Source organism: Phacochoerus africanus, chromosome 2 (assembly GCF_016906955.1).
Source record: "Phacochoerus africanus isolate WHEZ1 chromosome 2, ROS_Pafr_v1, whole genome shotgun sequence".
NCBI classification, from domain to species: Eukaryota; Metazoa; Chordata; class Mammalia; order Artiodactyla; family Suidae; genus Phacochoerus; species Phacochoerus africanus.
In genome coordinates this window covers 242,934,316-242,957,045 of record NC_062545.1, presented here as the reverse complement: position 1 = coordinate 242,957,045, position 22,730 = coordinate 242,934,316, and the positions used below count along the sequence as shown (strand labels likewise).

At 42.0% G+C, this 22,730-nt stretch overlaps 2 protein-coding genes across 4 annotated transcripts; one reads left to right on the top strand and one right to left on the bottom strand.

Annotated features, from left to right (window-relative positions):
- Positions 1–839: 839 nt before the first annotated feature.
- On the bottom strand, positions 840–7,681 carry SEC61B (SEC61 translocon subunit beta). Its single transcript, XM_047768032.1, has 4 exons — positions 7,371–7,681; positions 7,085–7,182; positions 4,258–4,359; positions 840–1,123 (listed from the first exon to the last, which is right to left on the bottom strand). The coding sequence occupies exons 1-4, from the start codon at positions 7,371–7,373 to the stop codon at positions 1,036–1,038; spliced, it is 291 nt and encodes a 96-aa protein (XP_047623988.1). The 5' UTR covers positions 7,374–7,681; the 3' UTR covers positions 840–1,035.
- Positions 7,682–7,727: 46 nt separating this feature from the next.
- ALG2 (ALG2 alpha-1,3/1,6-mannosyltransferase) lies at positions 7,728–13,446 on the top strand. 3 transcript variants are annotated; one of them, XM_047768029.1, is made up of 2 exons: positions 7,728–8,180; positions 11,398–13,446. In XM_047768029.1, the coding sequence occupies exons 1-2, from the start codon at positions 7,833–7,835 to the stop codon at positions 12,298–12,300; spliced, it is 1,251 nt and encodes a 416-aa protein (XP_047623985.1). In that variant the 5' UTR covers positions 7,728–7,832; the 3' UTR covers positions 12,301–13,446. The 3 variants fall into 3 exon arrangements, with proteins under 3 accessions (XP_047623985.1, XP_047623987.1, XP_047623986.1); XM_047768031.1 differs by having other exon boundaries at positions 7,824–8,180; positions 11,471–13,446; XM_047768030.1 differs by lacking the exon at positions 7,728–8,180 and adding an exon at positions 9,598–9,920.
- The last annotated feature ends 9,284 nt before the right edge of the window (positions 13,447–22,730 follow it).

Below are 22,730 nucleotides of genomic sequence, written 5' to 3'. Positions count from 1 at the left end.
GGTTTTTTTTTAAGAGTTAGTTTATGAGAAAGATGTCTTCAAAATTATAATTCTTCTTAACTAACATACCTCTTCGTTATTTTGTGATTCTGGACAACTGGAGCATTTCAGATGGATTCTGTACTCTTTAGAAATTCTGGCTTAGGGTCCTAGATTCCTGGAGTGTGAACCTTTGAGCTATTCTTGCTATTTCCTAGGTTCTAACAGAAACTGAATGCTCATATCCAGAAAGGGAACATAAGCTAAATGAAACTTCAAAAACCCTATTTTTGGTTGGAATTATATCAATTCAATTTAGAAATGCTGGTATCTCACAATGATTAAGGTCTCTAATTTTCAAGATGAAAACAAAATTTTATATGAAAAATCCAAATTATCAAACGAATACTTTCAGAACAGGTTTAGCAACAAGTTCTGTCTATAAAGAATTAAGAACTAAGAGAAAGAAGAGACAAAAATATTATCTATGGTTTTATAGACAAAGAACAGAATGAGCAAACATTTCATCCAAGATTTCTGAATGATTTCTGACTACTCCACTGGGTACCAGCTGCCTCTGAACACAGATCTGCCTGATGGAATCATAGGCACACTCCTTGAAAAACCACAGAACACCCAAAATGACAATCACCAGGACAGAAATACCTAAAAGAAAACAAGCCAGGACCAATTACAGTATCTTGGATTTGAATGACTACATGGTCATATAAGGAACTGTCAATCCAACAGGAAAAAAAATAAAATCTCTACAAGACATGTTTTCTACATATTTATTTGTAAATCTAAAGGCAGAGAAAATAAGGGCCCTAGCAGTCAGGCATCAGCAATGAGACTTGGTATAAATGAATTAAAAAGTTTATTAGCCATAGAAAAAAAACTGATTCCTTAAAATCAGTTCTTATTAAGTTCCCTGTAAAACAGGAAGCTTACAGAAAATTTTTCTCATAAACAGAAAATCACTATGTTTTTGGTCCAAGATATGTTGGGTTTTTTCCCTTCCTTCTTCAGATGACAGACAGATGGATGTAGCCGAATCTATGAACGAGTGTACTTGCCCCAAATGTGCAACATAAATACAGAAGCGATGAACAGAAGACTCATAACCAATACTGGAACAGGGCCACTGAAATAAGAAGAGAAGGCATGCTTAGTTTTAGTAATAATACATTATTATACTTGTAATATTAAAGACTGCCCAAGGGAAAGGGAGGGGAAAGCATCTAAGATCCAAGAATATTATTCACATAATTAAAAAAAATATTACTGCGGTTATTTTGAGGGGGTGGTGACAACACTGTGGTTATTTAGAAAGGAGATATCAGGTTTTGGGGGGGGTTGCTTTCTGCTTTTTAGGACTGCACTTGCGGCATATGGAAGTTCCCAGGCTAGGGGTCAAATTGGCACTACAGCTGCCAGCCTACACCAGAGCCACAGCAACACAGGATCCAAGCTGTGTCTGTGACCTACGCTGCAGCCTGAGGCAATACCGGATCCTTAACCCACTGAGCAAGGCCAGGGATTGAACCTGCATCCTCGTGGATACTAGTTGGGTTCATCACCACTGAGATGCAACAGGAACTCCTGAGAAATCCTTATCTTTTAATTAAACATTCTAAAATCTATACAAATAAAATGATCTATGTCTTGGAGTACTAGTCTCTCTAATTTCATGTATTTGATATTTTCCATAATAAAAAGTAATTTTAAAACTTTCTTTTTAAATTTAAGTGCAAATGATCCAATTACCAAACTATTATTTCAAATTAAGATTTAAAGACAACCTTCATTGTCTAAAACCACAATAAACCAGGCATACAAAGATGAAGAAGTATCACACTGTAAGTTACGAAGCATTTTCAAATATATGATCAACAAACTCGAGACACAAGGGAAACAAATATTAATCTCATTTCATGAGAAAGGCAAAATGAGGCTCAGAGAGATTATTACTTGCCTAAGAACAAAGAGACAGAATGGAAAGGAGGGATTTGAACTCAGGTTTTCTGATTCCACACATATTGCTCATTTTATTGCTTTAAAGTTCCCATATGTAAGGAGCAAACATTCTAGGCAACATTAGTTAAGTTTTATTTGTATTTAGTTAACTGTAGCAGGAAGTAGATTTTCCTCATCAGCCCTTCCCTAAATCAAATGCTTTCCAGGTTGAGAGTTAGTACATGGGTTTCTTAAAGGGAGAACTCCTTGATTTTACACAATCTGTGAAAGGGTTAGGGTTAGGGTTAACCAGTCAAAGGTTATGGGCCTCATCCACCTGACTCTTCTTGCCAACACCAGTTTTGGACAATTCAATGTCATGTCACCTCCCAGATACAACTGGGGGTGGACAATGGAAAAGACCCCAGGAATCTTTATTAATAAGGCAGTGGAGTAACCCAGTGTAGCAGCAAGGAACAGAGTGCACTAGTGGACAACAGTCAATGCACAAAGATCCAGGTCCTTGCTACACTGTTTTGTTCTTCCAAAATTTGTACAATTATGGGCATAAACCAATTTAAAAATACATAAAAAGAGATCTTCGTCACACTGCACTGGATCATACCCACTTATTTTAAAGCACCATCAGAACACATCAACCTCTAAAGAGCTTAAAGCTGAGAGGCCAAGGGCTGAAGTCTGGAAACCAACTCTGTCCCTCACAAGCTATGACTGTGGTCCCATGATTCACCTTCTCTAAACCTCATTTTCCTCATCTGTAAGGTGGGGATAATCACAGCACCTCTGAGGGTTGCTGAGGTATTAAATACATTAACACACACAGTGCAGGCTTCTAGTAAGCTCTCAAGAAATGCTATTATCGACCTAAAAAAATTCTAAACTCCCAGGAAGAGCAAATGACAAGCTCCATGATGGTACCTGACTGCTCTAAGACGTGGATTATAGATATGATTTCTCAGCTGTGTCCTTTCACCCAAAAACAGCTCTCTCTGGTGTGATGACACTGTGATTTATGACACTTCAAGAACAGACTCTAATGATTCTTGGGAGGACTCACACACAGTAACAATAAGTAAGTTGGCCTGCACAACAGCCCAGAGCAAGCACAAGCCAGATTCACCCACAGGAGAATAGCTGTTTTACCATCTTGAGAAGAAGGGTTTAAAATGTCCCCTCAATACCTTGAAGAGCAAAGGGCTTCGAATTTTTTCTTTGAAATACTCAGAAAATTACCTCTAACAAGGACCAAAAGGCTGTCAGAATACTTCCCAACCCCTAGAATTAACTTCCTAAATACATACTCACCTTACAAGTCTTCAAGAAAAGAGAGAGAAAAAAAAAAAAATCAATCAATAAATAAAACCAAACCTCAAGAATTCTAGGGAAGTATTCCTAAATTAAAATGGTGATCTAGGTCTACCCTACTTGTCGAGTTATTTAAACAAATCCAAATAAATCTGATTTTGTCTCTGCTACCATCAGACAGTATAGAAAGAGCATGGGATTGAATAGGCAGAATATCTTGTTTCCAGCTCTTGCTGTTTGTCTTTGACAGGCTGCCTTGCCTCTCTGAACCTGAGGTGCTATACACATGAGAGTTGCGGTCATTATTCCAATTCCTCATCCACTGGATTTAGTCAGGGAACAGCTGTAAGCAGTGGTATCCTGGAGCTGACCTGGCAAGTAACCTATGGGATGATGTCTGCCACATGGGACCACAAAGTGAGGTGAGCAAGGTGTGGGGACGGGGTACCCCCGCCCCCAATGCCCATTTCCCATTACCTAATAAGCATTCTCTGGCCTAAGAATTTGGAAAGTGATAGGGGTCTGGTCACCACCCATCAAAGGCAAAGAGGCCAAAGAACTTTTGGTAACACAGCCTAATGCAGAAACTCCCATTAGGCTGTAATTGTATCAGCTTATGCCTCCAGGAGAGCTTTGAAAAATCACCCAGCTCCTATTCAAATGGTTACTCCTATTCTCAGTGTGAGACAAGAATACTAAATGAAGAGCAATTTCACCTAATTAAGGTGTTTTCCCTCCAGTTCTGATCCCATCATTTATTTTGACTGAGTTACAGGAAGATGTTCCCTTACTTCCACTCAATCCAAGAAGAGATGTCATTCCAGGCTCTAAATTAATTGGTGATCCATGGACAAACCAACCCAGCCCACCTGGCACAAATGAAGCTATTGTGTATTATAAATCTCATCAAAGCAAACACCACTGGTGGCAGAGAGAGTGTGGCCAAGGGGCATGGTGATTCTGGACAGAAACACAAGGTCTGTTCCCAAGACTTACACTTTGAGCCCTGGTGAATCTTCTGTGTAGAATCGCCACATCCCCCCAGTGCCTGCTGAGGTTGTACGACCTGCGCTCCTTGTTCCACAGCTGGCATTTTTCCTATAAGAGAAAAAAATGTTACAAATGGTCTTTTCTTGGAAACTCTTATAAGAGCATAAAATTAAGAACCAAAAAATTAACTTTTTCTTTGCTACTACCTCCTAAATTCTTGCTTTTACACCACTAATCATGAAAACCACTAAGAACTGAGTACCTGCCATACTCTGATGCATACAATAACCCAAAATATAGTGACCATTTTATAAATGAAGTAAACGAGGCTCATAAAAGGTTAAGCCAAGTGCCAAAGACCACACGCCAGCAGGTTGCTGAGCTCAGCTGTGGACCCAGTTCTGACTTTAGGGCCCGTCCACTTACCCAACTCGCCCACGTGTACGGAAACCTGGTTTGTATGTGGTACCTGTAATGGCACATTTCTCCTAGCATTTTTTTTTTAATTGAAGTACAATTAATTAACCATGCTGTGTTAGTTTCTGGCGTACAGAAAAGTGATTTAGTTATACATAGATACATTCTTTTTCACATTTCTTTCCATTATGGTTTATCATTTGATACTGAATATAGTTCCCTGTGGTACACAGTAGGACCTTACTGTTTATGCATTCTATATATAATAGTTTACATATGCCCAACCCTAAATTCCCACTCCCTACTGCTCCCATGCCACCCCCACAACCACAAGTCTATTCTCTATGTCCGTGAGTCTGTTTCTGTTTCGTAGATAAGTTCATTTGTGTCATATTTCAGTTCCGTATACAAGTGCTATCATATGGTATTTGTCTTTCTCTTTCTGACTTAGTTGGCTTAGTATGATAATCTCTAGGTCCATCCATGTAGTTGCAAATGGTATTATTTCTCTATGATTAATATTCCATTGTATATATAATATATACGCCACATCTTCTTTATCCATTCATCTGTTGATGGCTATTTAGGTTGTTTCCATGTCTTAGTTATGCAAATAGTGCTGCTATGAACATAGGGGTGCATGTATCTTTCCAAATTATAATTTTGTGTGGATATATGCCCTAAAGTGGGATTGCTGGATTACATGGTAACTCTTATTTTTAGTTTTTTGAGGAAACTCCATACTGTTTTCCATAGTAGCTGTACCAATTTACTTCCCCACCAACAGTGCAAGAGAGGAAGTTCCCTTTCCTCCATATCCTCTCCAGCGTTTGTTATCTGTAGACTTTTTAATGATGGCCATCCTGACCAGGGTAAGGTGGTACCTCAGTGTAGTTTTGATTTGCATTTCTGTAAAAATTAGCAATGTTTAGATTCTTTTCAAGTGCCTATTTGTCATCTGTATGTCTTCTTTGGAGAAATGTCTATTTAGGTCTTCTGCCCACTTTTTATTGTGTTGTTTGGATTTTGTTGTTGTTACTGAGTTGTATGAGCTGTTTGTGTATTTTGGAGATTAAGCCCTTGCCAATTTCATCATTCGCAAATATTTTCTCCTATTCTGTGGGTTGTCTTTTTGTTTTGTTTACGGCTTCTTTTGCTATGCAAAAGCTTATAAGTTTGATTAGGTCCCATTTGTTTATTTTTGCTTTGATATCTATTGCCTTGGGAAATTAAGAAAACATTGACACGCATTATGTCAGAATGTTATGCCTATGTTCTCTTCTAGGAGTTTTACACTGTCATATGTTACAGTTAAGTCTGCAAAGAGTGCCACTTTTAGACAATACATTTCAGTTTCACTTCACAGAAGAGAGGGAGAAGAGAGGTGGTTTGGCTGGGGGGGAAAAACACCACCAAGAGCCTTGGTACCCCCCACTGCCTGCGGTTTTTTTGTTTGTTTGTTTGTTTTTTCTTAAGAGCCTCACCCAAAGCATATGGAAGTTCGAAGGCTAGGGGTTGAATCAGAGCTGCAGCTGCCATCCCACACCACAGCCACAGCAATGCAGGATCCCAGCTGCGTGTTCGACCTACACAACAGCTCACGGCAATGATGGATCCTTAACCCACTAAGCAAGGCCAGAGATCGAACCTGCATCCTCATGGATACTAGTCGGATTCGTTTCCTCTGAGCCACGACTGGAACTCCCAGCCTGCGTTTTTTAAGTTCAGCAACAAGAAACCAACATGGACACTAACCACTACAATGACAGAATCAGAGCAGAGTATTAAAGTGGAAATGACCTAGAGAAGAGAAAAATTAGGTAGAATATTTCCTAGGTGAGAGACTGAGTCAGAAGAAATGGATAAGGAAAGAACTGTTGAGAAAGTTTCCCTGTACAATGTAAAGGTACAGGATAGAGCCACAGCATTAAATAATAATCTAAGATGACACCGATGTTCTGGCTTGGGTGAACAAGTATGTAGCAGTTGCCATATGGAAGTAAAGAGATATACTTGGGAGCAGACGTTGAGGTGAAAGAAGAGACAAGAATTGTGTATTAGACAAGTCGTGTTAGTTTGAGTCTGTACAGGATTTCCAAACACTAATGTTGAGTGTAAAGCTCAGGTCTAGAGACAGGAGATTAATGACATCAGTTTTCTCAATGTTGCTTCCGGCCTTACCCCAGTTTAAACTTTCTTATTTCAAAAGTGATGCTCAAAACTGAGCAATGGGAAGAAAATGTCTCCCTCTCGAGACACAAAACACCAAAAGTCTTTTAACTACCGCTACGGCCGCACCACCCGCATCCTTTCGCCCCTGTGAACCGTAACATCAGAAGTCTCCTTGTCAGAACCAGAGAATTCCTGGGCCGGATCCCTCCGTGCCCACCCTAGAGAAGATCGCAGGGGTCCTTACCTCTGCCGGACCGTGGATCCTGCCGCCCGGGCGGCCACTGCTTTGCTGGGAGAGCGTCCTGAGGAGCCCACGTTGGTGCCACTGGGCGTCGGACCGGGCTGTGGAGGGAGACAAGGTGAGAAACGGGTTAGCGCCGCCGGCCGGCCCCCAGACCCCGGGCCCTGACGGCGAAGACCTGCACCGGGGCCTGGGGGAAGCAACGGAGCCGCGGAAGGACAAAGCATACGGAAAAAATCAGGGCGCATGGGAGAAGCCGGGACAAGGAGGCAAGGCTGGGGCCACATACCATGCTGGAAACTGGAGAGGCAGCCAACTGAAGTTGATGGCGGGGAAGCGGTAGAGCCCTCAACAGACCAGCGGCCGGAGAGACTAATACTGGTCCCGCCCCCGGACCTGCTGGCAGGGTCCTCGCTGACTCCAGGGACGCCTGGGCTGTCCGACTATGTGCCTGGAGGAATTTTAGTACAGGCGATTTAGTGCTGTATAGGAATTACAGACTTCCTATCTTTTCACTTGGATCACAGAGTCCTTCCTAGAGTCCAGTCTCTGCCAGTGGGAGATCCCAGCCATGGTCAGACGAGAAATTTCCTCCGGCAGTTACTAGTTGCCCACAGATTCGCGCTGATGTGGCCTAACCAACGCGCACACCGCGGGGCGTGGTCGATCCCCAGAAGGGCCCGCTGGGAGGACGGGGAAAAGAGCATGCGCGGAAGCCCTTAAGCGTCCGCGCCGAGGCGGCTTCTGGACCATGGAGGAGAATCAGGGCCAAGATGAGGACCCGGGTCGTAAGCCGTCGGTGTTGTTCCTACACCCGGACCTTGGCGTGGGCGGCGCCGAGCGGCTGGTGCTAGACGCGGCGCTGGCGCTGCAGGCCCGCGGATGCAGCGTGAAGATCTGGACCGCGCACTACGACCGGGGCCACTGCTTCGCCGAAAGCCGCGAGCTGCCGGTGCGCTGCGCCGGGGACTGGCTGCCGCGCAGCTTGGGCTGGGGCGGCCGCGGCGGCGCGGTGTGCGCCTACCTGCGCATGATTTACCTGGCGCTCTACGTGCTTTTCCTCAGCGACGAGGAGTTCGACGTGGTCGTGTGCGACCAGGTGAGGTGGCCACACCAGGCCATCGCCGAGCCTCTTTTAACTCTGTACGGAGGGCGCGCTGCATGACCTCTGAATTTCTCTGTGTTGTTCGGAAACATCGAAACTGATGTGGAGCGATCAGAGTTGGGAATGACGCTAGTGCTCGAACTTTAGTGTGAACACGTTAAAGTTGCGGATTACTTGGCCCCACCTTCGGGTGTTTTCATCCTAGACCCCTGAGGTGGTGCCCGAAATCTGCATTTTCACTAGATCGTCGATGAATCTGAAGCGACGGGCCTTGGTGCTCGCTCTAAGAAAACAGGAGTATTAGAAGTCAGCCTTCAGTCACCTTTTACTTCTGAGTAACTCGTATTTCTTCCTTCTTTGCATTATTCCTGTTGACACTACTTCCAGGCCACATATGGCCCACTATAGCACGTGCAGCCGGACCACCCCACTCCTTAGCAGTGTCATGTGTTAAAAACCCCAAGCTAAACAGGTGCTGTCCCTTTCAAAACTTTAACGTGGTTTCCCACTAGTCTTTGGAGAAAAGTCTGGGTTCTTTACCTTGGTAAATAATGTCCACCTGGATCTGGGCTCTAGCTATTCTAGACTCTTTATGTATTTTTTTTTTCCAAAAAAAATTTTTCATCTTAAAAGGTCACATTTACTGATGGAGTTGTCGTGGCCCAGGGGCCCATGAATCCGACCAACTGCAGTGGCTGGGGTTGCTGCAGAGGTGCAGGTTCTATCCCCTCCCTGAGTAGTGGGTTAAAAGATCTAGCATAGGTTGCAGCTGTGGCTGGGATTAAATCCCTGGCTTGGGAATGTACATATGCCGCAAGTGCAGCCATAAAATGAAAAAATAAAGTAACATTTACTCAGAACTAAAAATTCAAATAATATAGGAGACTACAAGATAAAAGCCCCATCCCAATTCCACTCCCTGAAGACAGCCACTGTTAATAGTTTCTCCTGCATCCTTTTCAGAAATTGTCTGTGCTTACACCAGCATTTATGTGTCTGTCCATAGATACATCTTCTTATACATAATAATTAGGATTATAACACACCTACTATTGCACAACTTGCTCTTTTTCACCAAAAGTTTTTACTTGGGACACACTTATGTGTCACTATTAGAGATTCACTTCATTCTTCATGGTGAGGCTTTTGTTTGAATGTACCATACATTTTTCTGTTAAAAGATACTGTCAGTGTGACCAGTTTTTTAATGAATAGATCAGTGTTACAGTGAAAAGTCTTTTTTGTGCTTCTGCAAGCATGGCCTTTAGAATTTATAAAAGTAAAATTGGAAGGTCAAAGGGTTGTACATCTGGGTTTTGGTTTTTGTTTGGGGAGGTTTTTTGCTTTTTAGGGCTGCACCTGCAGCATATGAAAGTTGCCAGGCTAGAGGTCGAATCAGAGCTGCAGCTGCCAGCCTACACCACAGTCACAGCAACACCAGATCCAAGCTGCAACTGCAATCTGCGTAGCTCACGGCCACCCCCGATCCTTAACCCACTGAGCGAGGTCAGGGATCGAACCCACATCCTCATGGATACCAAGTTGTAACACACTGAGACACAACAGGAACTCCACAGTTGTACATTTTAAATGTCTGTAGCTTTTGCCTTGCAAAAATGTTGTGTCACTCTTCTCTCCCACAGTGATAGAGCCTGTTACTCCATGCTCTTGTGCACACTGGGTATAATCAACCATTTTAGTCTTTGCCAAACTGATAGGTGGAAATGGCATCAGGTTTGTATTTGTAGTTCCTTAATTATTACTTCTGAGTTACTCTCACTTGCATGGAAGCTATTTCCTTTTTTAAAAAATGGGCATTTACCAAGCATCCTGCGCATGTAACCAGTTAGTAAGCAGGAGGCAGCTGAGACTTTATTGGAAAGAAAAAACACTGAGCTCGGAAATGGGAGACCTGGATTCAAGTTCCATATCTACTACTTTATAAGTAGCTTTGGATAAATCTCTCATTACCCCTAAAGCTCACCCTCAGGTGTTAAGTGAGCTGGAGATTAAATGACTTGCAAAGATTACCCAACAGGAAAGTTTCTAGTAATGATTATGGTTAACATTGCAATAAACATTGAGCACATGGTGTGTGCTAAATTCTTAACATGTTTTACATATGCTGGTGGATTTAATAGTCACAAAACTGTATGTTTCTTTAAATAAAAAAAAAAATACTATAATTATTACCAGGTTACAGGAAGAAGAAACTGAAACCCAGAGAGAGAAGTAAATTACTTGGTTATGGTTACACAGCCAGCTAGTAGAGCTGAAATTCAAACCCTGTCAATCTTGATTCTGTAGCCTATACTCTAAACTCTGATAGTTCATCCATTCAGTTCCTTAGGATAAAGAAGATACTGGAGTGGCTCTGTCCAGTGTGTTAGTCATGAGCCACATGTGGCTCTTGAGCACTTGAAGTGTGGCTAGTCTGAACTGAGATGTGCTATAAGGATAAAATATACATCTGATTTTAAATGGGGAAGGATGTAGAGTATCATTAACTTTTTAAATATTTTGTTACATTGCTAAGTGATAATATTTTAGATACAATATATTAAAATGACCTTTAAGGAAATTCCCTTGTGGCGCAGTGGGTTAAGGATCCAGCATTGCCCTAGTTGTGGCACAGGCCACAACTGCAGCACGAGTTTGATCCCTAGCCCGGGAACTTCCACCATTAAAAAGTTTTTAGTGTTGGAGTTCCCACTGTAGAGCAGCGGAGATAAATCCAACTAGGAGCGATGAGGTTTCAGCTTCAATCCCTGGCCTCGCTCAGGATCTAGCATGGCCATGAGCTGTGGTGTAGGTCACAGACGTGGCTCAGATCCTGCGTTGCAGTGGCTGTGGTGTAGGCTGGACCCCTAGCCTTGGAACTTCCGTATGCCGCGGGTGCCACCCTAAAAAGCAGGAAAAAAAAAAAAGTTTTTAGTGTAGTTAACTAGATTTTTACTTCCATTGGACAGTGCTGTTCTAGAGGAAACCAGTGGACTTGCAGCTTTAAATATATAGTACCTATCCTAAGAATGTCTACCAGCCTTCCATATATCAGGCATTATATGAGGTGAGAGGGGGAACACAAAGCAGAACCAGATGTTGCCCATGAGGGGCCCACAGACTATCAGGCAGGGTAGGTGTCTGCTTTTCATTTGGTTGAAGCTTAGTTAACCAGTTACTTCAATCTGCTGTTGCTTTTTGCTTTGGCTAGGTGTCTGCCTGTATCCCAGTGTTCAAGCTAGCCAGACGGCGTAAGAAAATCTTGTTTTACTGTCATTTCCCAGATCTGCTTCTCACCAAGAGAGACTCTTTTATTAAACGCCTATACAGGGCTCCAATTGACTGGATAGAGGAATACACCACCGGCATGGCAGACTGCATCTTGGTCAACAGCCGGTTCACAGCTGCCATTTTTAAGGAAACATTCAAGTCCCTGTCTCACATAGACCCTGATGTTCTCTCTCCATCACTGAATATTACCAACTTTGATGGAGCTGATCCTGAAAAGCTTGATGACCTAGTCCCCAAGGGGAAAAAATACCTGTTCCTCTCCATCAACAGATATGAAAGGAAGAAAAATCTGACTTTGGCATTGGAAGCCCTAGTCAAGCTGCGTGAAAGATTGTCATCCCAAGATTGGGACAAAGTTCACCTGATCATGGCAGGTGGTTATGACGAGAGAGTCCTGGAGAACGTACAGCACTATCAGGAATTAAAGAAAATGGTCCAGCAGTCTGACCTAGGCCAGTATGTGGCCTTCCTGCGGTCTTGCTCTGACAAACAGAAAATCTCACTCCTCCATGGCTGCACATGTGTGCTTTACACACCAAGCAATGAGCACTTTGGCATCGTCCCTTTGGAGGCCATGTACATGCAGTGTCCAGTCATTGCTGTTAATTCAGGTGGGCCCTTAGAGTCCATCGTCCACGGTGTCACAGGATTTCTGTGTGAGCCGGACCCAGTGCACTTCTCAGAAGCAATAGAAAAGTTCATCCATGAACCTTCCTTAAAAGCCACAATGGGACTGGCTGGAAGAGCCAGGGTGAAGGAGAAGTTTTCCCCTGAAGCATTTGAAGAACAACTCTACCAATATGTCACCAAACTGCTGGTATAATCAGATTTTTTAATGTCATTATTCTGTATTCATCCCTACAATATTTGTAGATTGTGGACCCACTTTTGAAACCAAAGAAAAACCCTCATATTTAGTGCAAAATAGATTTTTTTTTAAATATACTTAAATCTTGACTCTGAGCTACCTTCCTAGAGCTCATACCTCCCCATCTACTTTTTTAGAAAAAACAGTATCAGAGTTACCCTGGTTGCAGTGGGTTAAGGATCCAGCACTGTCACTGCAGCAGCTCTAGCCGATGCTGTGGCATGGGTTCAGTCCCTGGCCCTGGAATTTCTGCATAGTACAGGTGCAGCAAAAAAAAAACAACTTGTTTTTATGCTATGATAATTCTGAATCTTAGTAGTATTGATTAAATATAAATATGGTAAGATTTGACGTTCAGCAGCATATTTTAGTTATATTTTCTCTAGATTATTGTTGCCCTGCCTATAAATTTTTAGTCATATTGTGCCTTACTTGGTTTTAATACTTTAAATATATCATCATCAAAGTTGATTAACTTGACTTCATAGCATAATGAGAAGACCCACAATGTAGTTACCAAAATCAGTCCGCTGACCACTGTTGGGAAATTTTTATCTGTCATACCTTTGCCTGAATCCATAGCAGGAATGCTCTGTGTTGTTTTTTTATTGTTGTTTTTTTTACTAAGATGATTTATTGTGTTTTTGAACACAGTCATGACAATAAAAGATGTTTATGCTGGGAAAAGACAAAATACTAAATGTTGGCGTCCATGATCTATGTGGTGTTAGGAATGTAGACAGCCAGGCCTGAAATCAGAAACCAGAGTTAACCGGATATTGGAATGAATGGCTATTGTTATGCATGAGGTGTTCATCTTGTTTAGAGTTCATTTCAAAGTGTCATCTGAGTCATCAGCTTTGTTAATATTCGTGTTTTATTAAGTTATTAACTAAGTTTCTAAAACATATAAGACACAAATGCTTTTTATCCTTTAAGGCCTGCCCTCACGGCTGTGAAGCTTTCCTTGAACCCTCCACCTACTCCTGAACTGAAAATGACCTTCCCACCCATGTACTCTGGCCCTCTCATGTCAGTGACCATTCTTAGAGTTCATTATTTACCTGTTGATCTAAATACAAATAAACCTAAAGCACTTTTCTTTTTTTTTTTTTTTGTGGTCTTTTCAAAACTGCACTTACAGCATATGGAAGTTCCCAGGTTAGGGATTGAATCGGAGCTACAGCTGCCGGCCCACACTACAGCCATGTCTGTGACCTATGCTATAGCTCATGGCAATGCCAGATTTTTTAACCCTGTGAGCAAGGCCAGGGGTCAAACCTGCATCCTCATGAATACTAATCAGGTTCTTAACCTGGCGAGCCACAACAGGAACTCCCAAAGCACTTTCAACATATCTTTAAATTCATTTTTTAAAAATAGCAAAGATCTCTAGCCAAAGGCTCTACATTAGTCACCTCTCAGAGCACAGACTTGAGAGTCTGACAGCCTATGTGACTTTGGGCAAATTGCTTAATCTCTGTGCCTCAGCTTCCTCATCTGTAAAGGGGAATTAACTGTGCTATTGTACTTTTCTCATCGGGTGGTTGTGACAGATTGCCATAATATGTGAAGAGTGCTTAAGATACTAGTTGGTACATTGTATGGGCTGTATAAATGCTGGCTATTTCATAGTTGGCGGAGACCAAAAATCACTGTAGAAGTTGCACATGGATTCAGGCTGCACTACTATATTGTTCTCTGGGGTTCTTTAGAGGATGAAGTTTCAGGTTGTGATTTATCTTGTTATTCTGGACCATAGGAATGGTCCATGTCGATGAAAGAAATGACTGCAACAAAGAGTTCTCTAAAATGAGAGTGTCAGGGTTATTGAGTCTTTAATGGAAAGAAAAGTTTAGTTGAGTTCTCTTTCCTTTGGCATTGCGAAAACTTGCCGTCCAGTAAAGTAGGTCATCCTGTTTTTTGTAGCTTGGTGCATTGGTTTCTCAGGGAACTAAAGCCTTTCCAGAAAGGCCTGGTGGCTCTGTCCACTGGGTTTAGGACAGATGGACTCAGTCATGCCCTGAGACATAACTGATACTTACTCATTCCAAACACTAAAACTTTTACCTATTTGACCATTTTTATGTAGATCCTTCCAAAATGGAGTCTAGGCTTCATGGGCCATATGTTTACCTTTCCTTCCTTTTCTAAACCCCAGCAGGTGACAATGTTATTGTGTTACCACATACTGGGAAGGATGCAGAGCCCAGCCTGAGCTTCCAGCCTCTGGTGCAGTAACTCCTGCCTCTGGACCTAGGTTGGAGCTTTGCCCATAGGACGTATTCACGGCTTCCAAAACTAAGCTGAAGTTAGGGAAAATAGAAGCATGGAAGGCTGAAGCGAACTGTTCAGGACCTTAACAGTAGTAATTCTAGCACTCACTGTGGGTCAGGATGGTGAGACACATCTTAGACAACTCATTTAATGTCACACAGCTTGGAGGGATGGGCAGCATCTCAAGGATCTCAAGGCTCTCTGATTCCAAAGTCCAACGACTTTATCATCCTTCAGTCTGCCTCCACCCAGACCAGGTTCCTTGTGTGGTGTGTATTCAGTCAACAGGTGTAGGTCACCTGTCCAGGTCCTCGGGTTTAGGGAAGCTTTGCTTATTATTCATTTTCGCTTTTCGTCTTCACAGTAGTCTTGTAAGGTGGATATAATTGTCCTTCATTTTATACACAGAGAAGCTCAGGGAGGTGAAAGACTTGCCTGCAGGCACAATTCAAAAATGAGTAAACCAAGATTTAACCCACAGTTACCTGATGCATCTAGGATGGCACATACCAGACTTTCTCAGCCAGCTCCCCTTGGACAAGCATGAATATTGCAGGTCCTTTAGTACTTATGAAATTCAATATAAATACAGCATTCTGAGTCATATCAAAGCTAGGGGACAAGACACTCTTCTGTCTTCAAATTAGTGCTCTGACCCTAAAAGTGTGGCTGGTATCCCGTGCCTACCCCATTGCCCTATCCCAGCCCCATGAGAATTGCTGCTCAGAGGCCACATGCCAACTGCCCTATAGCAGATGTTGAGTCGAAGTCCTAGTGGAGTTACCAGGATCCTTTACTTGCATGAAGCAGAAATTCAAGCTGATGTAACTCAGAACATTGTAAGAGTTGGGTGTTTGAAAGAATCCAAGCCAGAGAGTCTGTCACCCCCACACCCCCTCCCCAAGGGATGGGTGAGCTGGAGATGAAAGCTTTTTTCTCATGCACTCAAGGAAATCGCTGTTCCCATGTTGACTTGCTCACCTGTGCAACCCCTCATCCTTCCTTGCCTTCCATGGATCTCCACCAGTTGGTGCAAATTCTACACATGCAGAGGAGGTGGAGGTGGAGGCAGAGGCACGTACATAGAAAGAACATTCACTCACTCAGCTAAGGGGAAGCAGTATTGTTCTTCCTGTTTGGAAAGGATCCACTGACTAATGATACTGACCGCTATTTGGACAGACTTTAGAGTTGGCAAAGCTCTTTCCACGTTGTCTCATTTACTCGTCACAGCACTGTTCCAGGAAGTTATTAAAGCCATGCTTACTGTCAAAAAGCTGGGGCTTCCAGCTAGGAAGCTGTGGACCAGGTTGACAGTTCTTTCAATTGTGTTATAGATGCCTCACCACCTAACCTGACCAGTATGCCAGTTTCACTTCCACTTTCTTGGTCTGCCTCTTCTTCTTTAAAGAAAGTGAGGAAGCTAGACACTTCATGGCCCTGCTCTCTGCTCGTCCTTTCTCTGTTCATGACCATCAGCCATTCTCTGTCCACCTCTGCCAACATTGTCAGCTGTCTGTGACCTCCTTTCTTGTGCATTTCCAACTTCCAGAATCAAATCCACTCAGCTGACTAGAACCCCACAGATCACCCAACCTAGTTTGCTCTTACACAGAAGGGAAAACAGGCCCACAAAAAGAAAGGGACCTGCTTGGGGTCATACAAAGGGACAATTGCATCCCTCCTCTTTGTTTTCTTGAACCCTCTCACACCACCTCCACTCTGTCAAAAACCCCTTTTTTCCTTCCATTTTGAACTCCTGATTCTTTTAATCCTAACCTCAGTGCCCTGCAGCTCCGTCCCCAAGAGCCTGTGAGATTGCCACCATCCAGACACCAGTGCCTACTAGCCGAGGGTGGGGTGTTCTCTCAGTGACAACTGTCCTCTGGTTAAACAGCAACCCTTGGGAGGGAAGATGAGAGATTTTACCATGCGGACTTCAAGCCAGGGGGTTGCTGGAGCCAGCAACTGTGTCTTTGTCAAGAGAACTAGGGATTGGGTGGTGCTCACAGGGTGAACCGGTCTTGTGACCCAGAAATAGAACCTCCAGCAAATGCTGAAATATCTTGTAGAAAGCACTATTTCTAGGCCAGCCACTGATGTCATTTGAGGCAAATGTAGCCTAAAAGTCTCTTAGGGGTTGTGTGTACGTGTGTGTGAGTGTTTGTGAGTTGGGATTTGGGGGAGGAGGGCACAGGTTTTACTTACCTTTTTGACCTGCTGCTCACCCAAGAAGTTGACAGGCAGAATTAGACCAGACAACTAAGTTGATAAAGTCAAATTGGCCTTTGCTTTTCTATGTTACTTAAGCTAGAATTCTAGGTCCCCAACTATTGAAGTGTCCTGATGGTGATAGTCTAAAGTCTAGGTTTCCTTATCTATAAAATGGATATAATCAGATCCAAGTAGCCCACCCCATAGGGTGATTGTGAAGGAGAGACAAATAAGCATTGAGTGAGAGGGACTGAACCAGTATATGAGTGAGACAAAGGATGTGAAGCTGATGTGTAAACTGTAGAGTGCCAGGAGCTTGTTAGGAATGAAGGCAGTCTTTAAAGGTCTGAATGAATTGCCCCAGTCTGTTGCCATCCCAGTAAGATTAGCTTGGGCTCTCTGCCTTCTCTGGGGAATGTCACACCGTGCGGAGACAGAACGTTTGAGCAAACCCAACAAGGAGTATTTCCGTCTCAATTTGTGAATTTGTTTTTCTTTTGTTTCTTTAGGGCCGCATCCACAACATATGGAAGTTCCCAGCCTAGGGGTTGAATTGGAGCTAGAGCTGCCGACCTTCACCATAGCCATAGCAACTACAGGATGCAAGCCGTGTCTATGACATACACCACAGCTCACAGCAACACTGGATCCCCCACCCACTGAGTGAAATCAGGGCCGGAACCCGCATCCTCATGGATGCTAGTCAGATTCGTTCCCGCTGTGCCACGAAGGGAACTCCCGTGAATTTCTTAACATCAGGTCTGTGTGGTACTGAAGTAAGGATGGGCAAATAGATCAGCCCAACAGAATAAAGTTTTTTGGTTTTGCTTTTTTGGGGGTGGGAGGGATTGGTTTTGTTTGTTTGTTTTGGCCTTGCCTGTGGCATGTGGATATTCCTGGGCCAGGGATTGAATCCAAGCAATGACCTGAGCCACAGCTGTGATAAGGCTGGATCCTTAACCCACTGCATCACAAGGGAACTCCAGACTAGAGCTCAAAAATAAATTTGCACATATGTGGTCAACTAATTTTTGCCCAAAGTGCCAAGGTAATTCAATGGGGAAAAGATAATCTTTTCAAGAAATGGTGCTGAACGGTCATCCCCCGTTGACCCGGTGGTGTATAGCACAAAGAATTTTACCCAATATTCTGTGATAGCCTATATGGGAAAAGAATCTGGAAAAGAATGGATGTGTGTACGTATAACTGAATACTTGGTCGTACAGCAGAAATTATCCCAACGTAAATCAACTATACTTCAATAAAACTCTAAAAAATGGAAAAAAGTAAAACAATTTAAAAAAAAGAAATGATACTGAAACAATTGCATATCTGTATGGAAGAGGAAAAAATCGCAACTTTTATCTCATGCTATATACAAAAATGAACTTGAAATGGATCAGAGGCCTAAATATAAAAGCTAGACTCCATAAGTTAGGAAAATGGAAGAAAATCTCCACAGTCTTGGGGGTAGGCAAAAATTTATTTGATGGGACACAAACAGCACAAGCATAGAGGGGGAAATGAGTAAGCTGATTTCATCAAAGTTAAAAACTACTGCTTTTCAAAGGACAGTGATTTTTTTTTAATTAAAAAACAGGTGTTCCTATCATAGTTCAGCAGAAATGAATCTGACTAGTATCCATGAGATGAAAGTTCAATCCCTGGCCTTGTTCAGTAGGTCGGGGATCCAGCGCTACCGTGAGCTGTGGTATAGGTCGCAAATGCATCCTTGGTTGCTGTGGCTGTGGTGCAGGCGAGCAGCTACAGTTCTGATTGGACCCCCAGCTCAGGAACTTCCATATGCCGAGGGTGCAGCCCTAAAAAGCAAAAAATAAAAAAATAAAAATAAAATAACAAGTCACAGCCTGTGAGCAAATATTTAGTATATCTGATTTAAAAAACTGCATCCAGTATTGGGTGTTATAACTCGATAGTAAGAGAACAAACAACCCACATTTTTTAATGGGCAAAAATTTGAATAGTCATTTCACAGAAGCTCTACAAATGGCCAATAAACACATAAGATGTTCAACATCACTGGTCATAAAAGAAATGCAAGTTAAAACCGCAGTGAAGTATCAGTGCACACCCATAAAATTAAAGACTCTCATTAAAAATGTTGGTAAGAATGTTGAGCACCTGGAATTCTCACATATTGTTGATGGGAATGGGAAGTGGAATAAACTCTTTGAAAAATTGTTTGACAGTTTCTTATGAAAAACATAACACCATATGACCCAACAATTTGACTTCTATACATTTTGCCTAAAATGATTAGAAAAATATGTAAACAAAGACTTATTCAAGGATTCATAGCAGCTTTTTTCATTGATTGTCAAAAACTGAAAACAATCCTAGTGTCCATCAGCAGGTGAATAGATAAATTGCAGTGCATTCATCCAATGGAACACTTGTCAGCAATAACAAGGAAGGAAATGCTGATAAGCGCAATGATGTTGATGAATCTCAAGAACATTACTGAATGAAATGTCAGACACAAAAACGTTCATAGTATGTGACTCCATGGATATGAAACCTGAAGGAAAGAAAAAGTGAAGCTAAACTATAGTGACGAAAAGCTGATCACTGTTTGCCTATGGTCCAGGGTGAGAGACTGACTAGGAAAGGGCACGAAGGACTTTTTTTTAGCATGATGGAAATGTCTTATATCTTTATTATGATGATGGTTATAAGGGTGTATATATTTGTTGAAAGTAATCATATATATGCTTAAGATGAGTATATGTTAAAGCATATAAATTGTAACTCATAAAGTTGATTTTAAAAAAACACTTGTGATGTAGTTCTATTTGTATAGGAAAAGTTTTCTAAATGGGTAATTGTGAGTGTGTGTGTATGTGTGTGTGTATAATGTATACACACATATATAATTATGAAAGTTTCTAAGAGAATAAACACCAAGGTGATAACATTGGTTGTCTCCAGATAAGTGTGATTAATCAGTAGGCATTAGTTTTCTTTTGTTTGCTTGTGTTTTCCGACACCCCCATAAATTGATTTTCTCATAAGAAAAAAAAATTCAAACATAAAAGAAAGCTTAAATTTTCTTACTGGTCACTTATGTTCTTACAGTATATTTTTAGACCTAGTGTTTCCAACTATTACCCTATTTGGATATACAGTTTGTTCTAATTAATCCCTTATTATTATATATTATGATTACTCCAGCTGTTTGCTGCTACAAGCAATCTAGCAGAAAAATAATTGACTTTAAATTCTAAATGCAAATTTAAAAAGCAAAAACATGGAAAAAATTAGAAAAAAAGATAGACGTGAAAAGTTTACAAAACTGCCTGGCAATGCACCAAAAAATATCAATTTTCCAAAAAATGATCACTAACTGATGATGCTTATTTTCAAATCAAATTACCGTGTTGTCCAGCTTGCTTTCAGCCAGGTTGTATACTCCCTTTACATTGCGGAACCTAGAAAACTAACCTAACACTTCAATTTGATAGAGCAATACAGTGTCATATGTGAAGACATATGTACCACTATTTTAAAACTTTATCAAAGTAACTATACTAGGACTTTTTTTTGGTTCAAGTGACAGAAACCCAACTGTAACTTATGCAGAAAAGGGAAATTTTTAGGAAGCTACGGGGAAAGATGATTCAAGGAAAAGGTACTTAACTAAAATAGGGAAAGTGCTATGTATGTAGTTAGCTGAAATGGAGCCAGGAATTCACACATCACTGGAACACCATTTTAAAAAATATGTACGTCACTGTCTTTCATTATAGACTAGTTCCTTTCTCATGGCAGGAGACATGACCACCGATGGCAGCCGAGAACCTCCTCCTGTTTTGCGTCACCAAAGAAGAGCCAGTCTTCTTTTTCAGAGTTTGAAAAGACATCATTGAAGGAGTATGATGGACCCTTCTTGGTTCAGGTGCCTTCCCTGAAAGTAATGAAGCAAGTCGGGAGGCAAAGCAGTATCGTTTGCAGGGCTCAGGTTGGCTCCCATCAACTCTGGGCAGGATCCGGGATCACACAGCAGCAGGAATCAGTTGGGAGTGAGGAGTCCTGGGTATACAGAAAATAAGGAGGAAGCAGTTCCCAGAAGAAGGTGAGTTGGGAAGATAAAGTAGGTGTCCTCGCCAGTTATGAAATGATCCCTGGAGTTCCCTTGTGGCTCAGCAGTTAAGTGTCTGCTGTCACTGCAGTGGCCCAGGTCATTGCTGTGGTGTGGATTCAGTCCCTGGCGCAGGAACTTCCACATGCTGCAGGCGTGGCCCAAAAAAAGAAGATCCTTAAACTTACACTCAAGATGCCCTGGCAGACAAACCGTCCCTTACCACATTGCTTCCATTTCCATAATACATCTTGCTAGTATCTATTTATAGTCTACCTCGTGCAAGAGCCTAGGGGTAAAGAAATGAAATCGTGAACAGTCTCATACCCTTTGACTTGTATAACTCTGCATTCCTTGATTTTAATATTGTCAGACCTGGAGTTCCCATCGTGGCACAGTGGTTAACGAATCCAACTAGGAACCATGAGGTTGCGGGTTCGGTCCCTGGCCTCGCTCAGTGGGTTAACGATCCGGCGTTGCCGTGAGCTGTGGTGTAGGTTGCAGACGCGGCTCGGATCCAGCGTTGCTGTGGCTCTGGCGTAGGCCGGTGGCTACAGCTCCGATTGGACCCCTAGCCTGGGAACCTCCATATGCCGCGGGAGCGGCCCAAGAAATAGCAACAACAACAACAACAACAACAACAAAAAGACAAAAAAAATATATATATTGTCAGACCTGACTTGCTTAATACTTACATTTGAATAATCATATTCTACCCATGTTTTAGTTTTTGAATATTTTATTTTTGTTTGTCTCATATACATAGAAACCTTGGATTTAGGGGTTTTTCCCCTTGTATCTAAGCGTATTGGCCTTTAATAGTGTATTAAATTTTTTTAAGTTTTTATAAAGACAACTGAGGTTGTTCTTATTAAACCTTTATTAAATAGGCATATATCCTTTCTGCCTTCCTTTTCTTTTTTTTAAAAAGGTAGTGTTATTCCTTTCCCCTTCTTCATTCTTTTGATCTGCATTGACGTATGCCATTAGCCTGTTATTTACAAATAATTCCTTTCAAACATTTTAATCTTTTGATGTCAGTTTTGACAAGATACTTGCAGTTGTTTAGACTTAATACAATCAACTTGTCTCACTGTTGCCTACAAGTTCTTGTTTGCTGTTCTTGATTTCCTCCTTCACACTCATTATCCTCTTCCTATGGACACACTTTGAGTAACATTTTTTTGGAGTAAATACATGCATTTGCACAATTCCCATCGCCTTCACATATAAATAGCTTGATTATATTTAAAACTCCTGAATCATATGTGTTTTTTCTTTCAAACCTTTGCAAATAGTGTGTTATCATCTTCTTTTTCCAGGAAATTTTTTGTATAGAATGTTCTTGGCAAAATAAGATATAAAAGATGCTCCAGAGAAAAGGTTTCCATGATCACATCAGTGTGGGAAAGGAAAGGTACCAGGCAATGACATGTCATAAAAACCAGGAGACATCCTGAGGGATGATGATGGTTTGACTTATTTCCAGTGTATCCAGCCTATCTGACCACAGAAATATTGAGAGAGAGCTAATGACCAATAATATGTTTATAGTTAATATTTGTTGAGAAGTTACTATGAGCGAGGCACTGTTCTAATGCTTAATCTATGGATATCAACTCATTGGGTCCTCATAGCAACTCTATATGGTTGATACAATTTTTTTTTTGTCTTTTTGCTATTTCTTGGGCCGCTCCCACAGCATATGGAGGTTCCCAGGCTAGGGGTTGAATCGGAGCTGTAGCCACTGGCCTACGCCAGAGCCGCAGCAACGCGGGATCCGAGCCCCGTCTGT